Below are 9,738 nucleotides of genomic sequence, written 5' to 3' on the forward strand. Positions count from 1 at the left end.
GTGTGTGTGTGTGTGTGTGTGTGTACTGGTGCTTACTTGTATGCTGTGTGTGTGTGTACTGGTGCTTACTTGTATGCTGTGTGTGTGTGCTGATTTGTGTGTGTGTGTGTGTGTGTGTGTGTACTGGTGCTTACTTGTATGCTGTGTGTGTGTGTGTACTAGTGCTGACTTGTGTGTGTGTGTGTGTGTGTGTGTGTACTGGTGCTTACTTGTATGCTGTGTGTGTGTGTACTGGTGCTTACTTGTATGCTGTGTGTGTACTGGTGCTGATTTGTGTGTGTGTGTGTGTGTGTGTACTGGTGCTGACGTGTGTGTGTACTGGTGCTGACTTGTATGCTGTGTGTGTGTGTGTGCGCGCACTGGTGCTGATTTGTATGCTGTGTGTGTGTGTGTGTGTGTGTGTGTGTGTGTGTGCACTGGTGCTGATTTGTATGCTGTGTGTGTGTGTACTGGTGCTGACTTGTATGCTGTGTGTGTACTGGTGCTGACTTGTATGCTGTGTGTGTGTACTGGTGCCGACTTGTATACTGTGTGTGTGTATATATATATTTATATATATATATATATATATATATAGAGAGAATGTTTTGACTGTTTGCAATTCCCAATTATTTATTGAAATTAGTTTCCAATTTTACCCAGAGAAGGGTGAGAAAGTACAGAGAGGGAGAGAGTTGACGAAAAAGAAAAAAAGAAAGAAAACGAGAGAATAGCATTGACATGGCCGTATTCCCTCCTTTTTCAGATCCAGTGCATCTTGTTAACCCCTGAAAGAGAGTGGGGAGGACAAGGAAAGTACAGGGGTGGGATAGGTAGAAAACGAGAAAAAGGGAAAAAGAGCAAGAGGAAGTGAATGAGGAAGAAAGAAAAAAAGCGGACAGTGTAGTTGAGTGTGCATCAATACAAAACAGTTCACAAGTTCTTTGAGGTACAGTACACACTCCAAACACAAAGATCCGTTCACACATCAAAATACAGTAACCAACAGCACATTCATCAACCTTGACCTCACATTTCATATCCAGTGGTATTCAAAGTCTGAGTCGAGGCAGAAATTCAAGGGGGTCGGTACTCTTGATTTTTCAAATAAAGGGATATTCAGGATTTTGGCAATGAGGCCCTTCATCTGACTCTGGGGAAGTAGATAAACTTGTCGATACCATTTTTATGTCGGTGCACATTATGTAGGAAGTTAGAGGTAGTTTAGCAAGCTAATGCTAACTAGTATCAGCACAATTACTGGAAGTCTATGGGTATCTGAGTCTATGGGTACCTGCTAGCATGCTAACAGATACCCATACACTTCGTCATTGCGTTAACGCTAGTTAGCAATTGCACGCATAGACATAAAACTGGTAAACACAGGTTCATCTGACTCTGGGAAAGTAGATAAAAGGCCTCACTGCCAAAATCCCGAAGTATCCCTTTAAGAGTACAGATTATTGCACGGGACAATATACAAACCTTTTGAGAAAGATAATTAGAAAAAACAATTTTATGGACTAAATGTATTTATTGGGTTCTTTTCATTTTGATAAGAGACGAATGCAATGAATTTAAGGTTATTTGTTGATGTAAAATAATTTAACTGATTTTGTCATTAGATTTGGGCCAGGGTTGAGAAATTCTTGGGGGGGAAAAATTGTGTCACCACTGAAAAAGTTAGAAAACCACTGAAATACACCATTACACTCACACAAATACACCAAGCATGGGAATCTATATAAAAACAACTCTTTATACAAAATAGAGAGATAAATATATATATATATATATATATATATATATACACACATTGTGCTTGTACATAAATACCGTAAATGAATAATAACAAGTAAGCAGTAAGTGCATAAGGGGTAGAAAAGTCCATTGATGTAACATATTGCTTCACAGGTACCCTTCAGAGATTTAATGTAATTAACATGTAAGACATCCTCAGTATACAGTCCAGTTACTTCCCCATGTTTTTCCAAAACAGACATATGCTGTAGTCAGCATAAAGACTGCACAGCCTAGTAAATGAAATAATTATAAAGAAGCATGTGTAGCAGCCAAAGCGTTTCAGTATGTTGTTAGGCAAAGTAAAGAGTGGACCTAGCCTTGGCTGATAAATAAACATACAAATAAAGTGCATGACACACACATACCGCACATTTCCAGACACTTGTCACAGGCAGTGTGAGTATGAATCGGGTGAGGGGTGACGGGTAGGTCGGTTGGGATACAGAAAGCTTCTGTGTTTACCTGTAGTGTCTTATTTAGCCATGGCCTTGATGGCAACTGCAGCCTCCTCGTTCATTGCAGACAGAACCGTGATCTGGGAAACAAACAAAAAGGATTTTAAAATTATTATAAGAACAACTTTGTAGGTGTAGTGGAAGTGAACTAGGTGTGGCCATCTTAGGCTGTGACATCATCCCCTTCCCTGAGACTTGAAGTAACTGTAACCCACAAACCATAACACTTCAACTTTTACAGCCGGTAGACTTGGGAATGCAGAGAGCTGCTGGGAGTATGGTACAGTCTTACTGATGAATTCCATGTATCTAGTGCTGCCAATATTCATTGTTACCTGTGAAGTGAGGGCATTTGTTTGCTCTGCTAAGCCAGTGTGTGCTCTGGTATTTTGAACAGTTTGTGACAGGGACATTCGATTCCCAGAAGTAAACGGGTTCAACGTGACAATAGCAGCTGTAATGGGTTACCAATAAAACATCACAATCAGTTGCAGAGCGTTTGATTTGATTTCCGGGGGGCTTGGAAACCCGCAGCCTCTCTAAAACCATTGACAACCGAGTGCCGGTTTCAAGGGATTATTATAGAAATGTTAACTATTTGGTTGTAATGTCATCACCTCTTGAAGAGCATAGTCAGAACTACAAATGTCAGATTATTCCATTGCAAAACAATTGTGCACATTTCGCTCTATCGTCAGAATTATAAACTTACAGAAAGTCGGCATAACTGCATGCTTTTCATGATCAGTAAACATCCATTGATCATGTAATTTCAGATACATGAGGGTAGAGCCTCACGATATGTCTCAATATTCGCCACCATTAAATGGATATTTGAGTGATATAAAAAAAAGTGAACTATACCTGACAGTGGTGGTTTAGGTTCATTCCCCATCCTTTTTTTTTATATATATTTTTTTAACCTTTATTTAACCAGGCAAGTCAGTTAAGAACACATTCTTATTTTCAATGACGGCCTGGGAACAGTGGGTTAACTGCCTGTTCAGGGGCAGAACAACAGATTTGTACCTTGTCAGCTCGGGGGTTTGAACTTGCAACCTTCCGGTTACTAGTCCAACGCTCTAACCACTAGGCTACCCTGCCGCCCCTTTGTGGGGTCTGCCTGTCAAGCAGCAGAAGGGAACATTTGCCGATGTCACGTTACTGATGGCTGATAATGTTTACTTTGCAAGCTACTGGTATAAACTCTTTACAGTTGGCTACACATAGTGGTTGGTTAGTAGAAATAATGTACTTTTTTCTCCAACCAACACAAGCCTACTTAGCCTACATTATCCCCTTTTCAACATTGTTTTTAAATAGTGTTTAATCACGATTGCTGCTGACAGACAGAGTACATTGATTGATGGGGCACGTCAAATTGGCTAGCTCGCTAATAACTTACAGTTGAAGTCGGAAGTTTACATTGCCAAATACATTTAAACTCAGTTTCAGAATTCCTGACATTTAATCCTAGTAAAAATTCTGTCTTCGGTCAGTTAAGATCACCACATTATTTTAAGAATGTAAAATGACAGATTAATAGTAGAGAGTGATTTATTTCCGCTTTTATTTCTTTCATCACATTTCCAGTGGGTCAGAAGTTTACATACACTCAATTAGTACTTGATAGCATTGTCTTTAAATCAAAACGTTTTGGGTAGCCTTCCAAAAGCGTCCCACAATAAATTGGGTTAAATTTGGCCCATTCCTCCTGACAGAGCTGGTGTAACTGAGTCAGTTTCACAGGTCTCCTTGCTCACACATGCTTTTTTGGTTCTGCCCACACATTTTCAATAGGATTGAGGTCAGGGCTTTATGATGGCCACTCCAATACCGTGACTTTGTTATCCTTAAGCAATTTTGCCACAACTTTGGAAGTATGCTTGGGGTCATTGTCCATTTGGAGGACCCATTTGCGACCAAGCTTTAACTTCCTGACTGATGTCTTGAGATGTTGCTTCAATATATCCACATAGTTTTCCTCCGTCATGATGCCATATATTTTGTGAAGTGCACCAGTCCCTCCTGCAGCAAAGCAACCCCACAACATGATGCTGCCACCCCTGTGCTTCACGGTTGGGATAGTGTTCTTCGGCTTGCAAGCCTGTGGATATAGATATTTCTGTACCCGTTTCCTCCAGCATCTTCACAAGGTCCTTTGCTGTTGTTCTGGGATTGATTTGCACTTTTCGCACCAAAGTACATTCATCTCTAGGAGACAGATGAACGTGGTACCTTCAGGTTTGGAAATTGATCCCAAGGATGAACCAGACTTGTGGAGGTCTACAATTTTTTGGGGGGGGGTTTTGCCTGATTTCTTTTGATTTTCCCATAATGTCAAGCAAAGAGGCATTGAGTTTGAAGGTAGGCCTTGAAATACATACACAGGTACACCTCCAATTGAATCAAATGATGTCAATTTGCGTATCAGAAGCTTCTAAAGCAATGACATAATTTTCTAGAATTTTCCAAGCTGTTTAAAGGCACAGTCAACTTAGTGCATGTAAACTTCTGACCCACTGGAATTCTGAGTGAGTTATAAGTTAAATAATCTGTCAGTAAACAGTTGTTGGAAAAATTACTTTTGTCATGCACAAAGTAGATGTCCTAACCGACTTGCCAAAACTATAGTTTGTTAACAAGAAATTTGCAGAGTGGTTGAAAAACAAGTTTTAATGACTCCAACCTAAGTGTATATAAACTTCCGACTGTATCAAGTCAATATGGCTAGTTAACAAGCAAACTTTCAGCAGATAAACTAGATGTCGTCCGACTGACAACTTTACCAGGATGAAGACAAGCTCTTTCCCGAAAGGCTACTCTCTGATGAAGCAAGCTAAATGGCACATGTTGTTTGCTTTAGCTAGCTAGCTACATGCCAAATGGATTTGGTTACCCTCACATATCTGAAAAAACATGTTGAATTGATCTTTACTGATTGCTGTATAACTCTGATGATAGAGCTAAATGTGAAATAATCGGAAATGTGTAGTTCTGACTGTGGTCAAGAGGTGATGATGAGCCAGAGGTCTCCTTGCCCCCCAGCAGACAAATCAAATACTATTGTGACGTTTTATTGATAACGACCTATAAGTAAGGAATTTCCACCAAGCACACACTGAGTACATGGATCAGAAGAAGAGAGGAAAACATGAATCAGATATGTCTATCTACACACCTGATTAGAGCTATGAAACACTGTCTTACAAAACCATAATGCTAAAAAGGGACATATGTCGTCCGGGTTTGGCCGGTTTAGGCCGTCATTGTAAATAAGAATTTGTTCTTAACTGACTTGCCTCGTTAACAAAAGGTTCAATAAAAAAACCAATGTAATTTTCTCTCCAGGGAGAATCATAGAAGAACAAGAAAAACCAAGAACATGAACAACAAGAAGAGAGGAAACGGGAACACCACTGACCAGAATCTCCTCTCCAGCGTCATACTTGGTTTCGATCTCTTTGCCCATGTCTCCCTCTGGCATCTTTAGGTCCTCTCTCACCTCACCACTGTCCTGGAGCAGAGACAGGTAACCATCCGTGATCCCAATCAACTGCAGGGGGAAGTGAGGAGGGAGGGAAAGGATAAGAAGAGATGAGAATAAGGTTGTGTTATGATGACAGAAAAGATAAGAGACAATGTATGAAATAGGCTCTTTGTTTTAGTTTCTGCACCTTTTGTGAATGCCAATGCACTGCCAGTCTACCAATTTGAGCTCTTTTGTGCCCTCCAATCAACTGACTGTCACCCCCACCCACAGTCTCCCAGCCCAAAGAGAATGAAAATGAGCACAGGAGAAAGAACAGCTACCTACTTGAGGTTCCCTATCCAGCTCTAAGGACCATGAAAAAGTTTGGAACATGTGCTGGTGTAGCTCAAAGGCATTCCATCCCAGTGTTTTACTAAGTAATGACCTTCACCTACATCAGCACAAATGCTACGATGCATTCCTCTACCCTCATGGACTTTCCCTCACCTTCTCACTGGATTGGTACAGGAATAATGCTGATGTCTCCACTTAGCCTGTAAATAGACTAGAGGGAGTTTCCACGATACTGTTGACACCTAATCAATCCCCTCAGATCTTCCAGTGTGCGTCAACAAGGGCACGTCGACACCTATTATATTCACCACATGTGAGAAATTAAATTGGATTTGATTTGAGGCAGGGGCGTGAGTCAGAGAATTAGAAATAGGGAATCAGAATACTCAAGGGCCATCTATTATTTGATTAGATTTTTACCAGTGACGTGGCCATTCGGTTAGAGAGTGAGTTTTGGGTAACTGGCCATCTCACTCAAACTGGCAATACCTCTTTCTCTCTACTTCTCCCTCTCTCCCTCCGTCCTTTCTGTCCTCCTCACTACTTTGGCCCTTCACCTGGTAGTCCAGTCTCTTGATGTTGGGGACGTCCATGTTGTGGGTGGAGGGACAGATATCTTCATACTTCTTGCCGTTGAAGATGTCAATACCAACCATGTGGACCTGCCCATAAAGAAAACAAAACAGAAAACTGTTTATGGAGCTGGCAGACACACAGCACATAGACACACACACACAACACATAGACAAGACATATAGTGTGAAGTTCAGGATAACGCTGCAAATGTGAGAAAGTCTTCTTCTTCTTTTGACTGGAGGAAAGTCTTAACGTCCTACTCTTTCTCATTACTCTGATCAATGTAATTATGTCTGCATGGAACACAACATCTTTATTATCACTCATTAGCCAGAGCTATAAAAATGGTTACAGTCAGACACCACTGACCTTAGCGTGGCCGTGTTTTCCGGTCTTGGAGGTGGACATCTCCACGATCTTGCAGGGTCGTCCTTTCAGCACCACAAAGCCGTTCTTGCGCAGCGCGGAGCACTGCTGGGGGAAGGTGGCGGATGCCCCGGCATCGCCTGTCTGGAAGTCGACGTCTGCGTCTGCCATACCTGATCCCGAGCCCATGATGTCAAAGCGGGGAGAGGGAAAGGGGGATATGGAGAGAGGTTAACGAGGACTAAGAACTGGTTAATGACACTGCTGGTAATGACATCACTGGTCATGGCATCACTCAAATACTGAGGAGTCCTGGGGTAGAAGTCATGGGGAGGGGGATGGGAGTTCAGGGTTGGGGGAGGAGTCCTGGGGTTGGGGGCAGAGGAGTCCTGCCATAGGGGGAGGAGTCCTGTGGGAGGGCAGTTCAGGGCAGAGACCAATGACTCCAAGTGGTCTACATGCCTCTAACTCCATTCTAATCCATATTGGTTATGGCTTATGCTTTGGAAATTAGCTATTTGTTGATAAGTCTAAAATAGACGTTTAAAAGGCATTGCTAAAGAATAAATGTATACAAAGGGAGTGTACTCCTGCAAACTTCCTATTATTAACAATAAACACATTAGTAATCAAAATAAAAATGATTACCTACAGTGTAATGAAGTGTGCAGTAGGTCTATACTGTCTCCCTCTGTGAATTTTCAATAATAATTTTAAATGTGTCCAAATGACCAGCGACGTAATTACATATTTTACTTAAGAACTTTAAGAAATGCAACATTATTAATTGAATACAAAATGTATGAAGAGCTGGTTCCCTGCCATAAGGAGAGAGAAAAAGAGCAGACTGAGCTAAATAAAGTAACAGAGATATGGCACCTGGACCAGTCAGCCATAGCCTACTCACCATAAGCAAAAAATATATAACAGTTTACTCAATAATTTATAGGCATTATCTTTGTTATTTTTGCGCAATTGACAGAAAAATAGGAAGATTTTCAAAATAATTAAATATGGAAACAAGCAGGTGTATTATTTGCTGAGTGTGTGTAACTGATTATGTGGCGGCGGAAGAGTTGACGCGATTCAAGGAAAGGCCCAGCGCACGGGTGCGTCTTGCATTTCGGTTAGAATGTCAAGAATATTACAAAGGTCAACTTGCTATTAGAATAATGGCAAAGATAAAGGTGGAAAGTAATGTCCATTCAAGAGAATACTCTACAAAAGTATGGCCGGCCCCATATTCCAAGTAATCTACTATGATTTAATTCGGTCTGCAGCCATAGCCTGGTAAACGACACTGATTATACTGGTAGCATCTTATCGACGGCGCTTGACACACACAAGGCCACTTTGAGATTAAGAGACTCACGTAAACACACTTATTAATAATAAGGATATGTTAATTTAACATATTAGTGGCAGAAAAACTGTCGCTGCCACCTTTTTATAGCACGCGTGTCTTTGCTCCGCAGTGTTGGAGCCGAGTGCGGCCTTGTGCGCACAAAACGTTAACGGGCTGTCAGTGACGGCGTCGCTGCATGCATGAACACTGCTCAGTGGCTGAGGCCCACTATAACTGGGGGCTCCGCTCCAGTCGAGAGCCAAGTACAACATTGTTGCATTAGCGCGTGGTCATTTCAGTGTGTTACATTGTTACATTAAGCACACAAGGAGATATCTTAATTGTGATACATTGAATAGGCGACGTTGCTAATTGGAATGTAGGATACTAGAGTATAATTATTACGCTTATGCGTATGATAAGGCTACGGCGTGCATACCTGCAGGATGAGTTTCGGTCCAAGTTATTTGGGTCAATTTCTATGCGTAAAATCGTACCACCAGTTATTTGGATTAAATACATGTAGTGGGATGATACGTAGCGAAAACTTTATTAGTGAGCAAGGGCCAATTTAACAGCATATTGTTTATCAAACTGGAAACAACGATTGGCTGGAGGGTTATCCAACAATACAATGTTGTTTTATTACTAGGCTATCATCACACAATGCTCACAAGTGACCAGCTATGTAGCATGAAAATAACGTGACAGCTATGAGCAGCCATGTGCATATGCAATGTTATTCTCACGCAAGATTACGCCCTTTATATTCACGTTATGATAAGTAGGCTAACTTACCCGGTGTACTAAGGTTTCCACAATTTGGTTACTCTGTGCGCTTTACACAAATGTCAAACCGTCCCCCTTTTAATTTTTTCCTTTTCTCTCTCTCTCCGTCGGTAGCTAACGGTTGTCTGGCTGGTGTCTACCGCCGCGGTGCCTCTGCTTGTCGTTCCTTTACTCCTAAATCAGCTCTCACTTTATTCTTCTCTCATTCCAGTCGCTTTCACTAGCCTCCGCACGGTCGAAATCGTTCTCGTCGGGGGGCGCACGCTTAGGTCAGCCGCCAGCCTAAAAAGAGTGTGAACCTTAAAGCCTAGCACTCTCCACCTTTCGCTCACTCACTCCCTCACCCAGCCTTTCCAAATACCCATGAAATTAACCTCGGCAGTATGGTGCTCAGTGCGCAGGCGTGGTCACCCTCAATCCTCCGATTCTAGAACAGGGGAGGGGGGCGAAATCACGGGAATATCGAGAGACTTGGAATGGAACCTCTTGTCCAAATGAGCTCAGAACCAGAAGAAAATGACATACATTTACCTCAACTGCATCAAATAACAGAGATTCATATTTTCTTGCCAACAAGACCGAGTGCATGTACTAAGCAT

At 41.7% G+C, this 9,738-nt stretch overlaps 1 protein-coding gene across 1 annotated transcript; it reads right to left on the bottom strand.

The window, feature by feature from the left end:
* Positions 1-592: 592 nt before the first annotated feature.
* LOC112214759 (eukaryotic translation initiation factor 5A-1) lies at positions 593-9,519 on the bottom strand. Its single transcript, XM_024373755.2, has 6 exons — positions 9,149-9,519; positions 7,009-7,178; positions 6,621-6,725; positions 5,662-5,793; positions 2,245-2,317; positions 593-767 (listed from the first exon to the last, which is right to left on the bottom strand). The coding sequence occupies exons 2-5, from the start codon at positions 7,174-7,176 to the stop codon at positions 2,255-2,257; spliced, it is 468 nt and encodes a 155-aa protein (XP_024229523.1). The 5' UTR covers positions 7,177-7,178; positions 9,149-9,519; the 3' UTR covers positions 593-767; positions 2,245-2,254.
* Between the last annotated feature and the right edge of the window lie 219 nt (positions 9,520-9,738).

Source organism: Oncorhynchus tshawytscha, linkage group LG15 (genome assembly GCF_018296145.1).
Source record: "Oncorhynchus tshawytscha isolate Ot180627B linkage group LG15, Otsh_v2.0, whole genome shotgun sequence".
NCBI classification, from domain to species: Eukaryota; Metazoa; Chordata; class Actinopteri; order Salmoniformes; family Salmonidae; genus Oncorhynchus; species Oncorhynchus tshawytscha.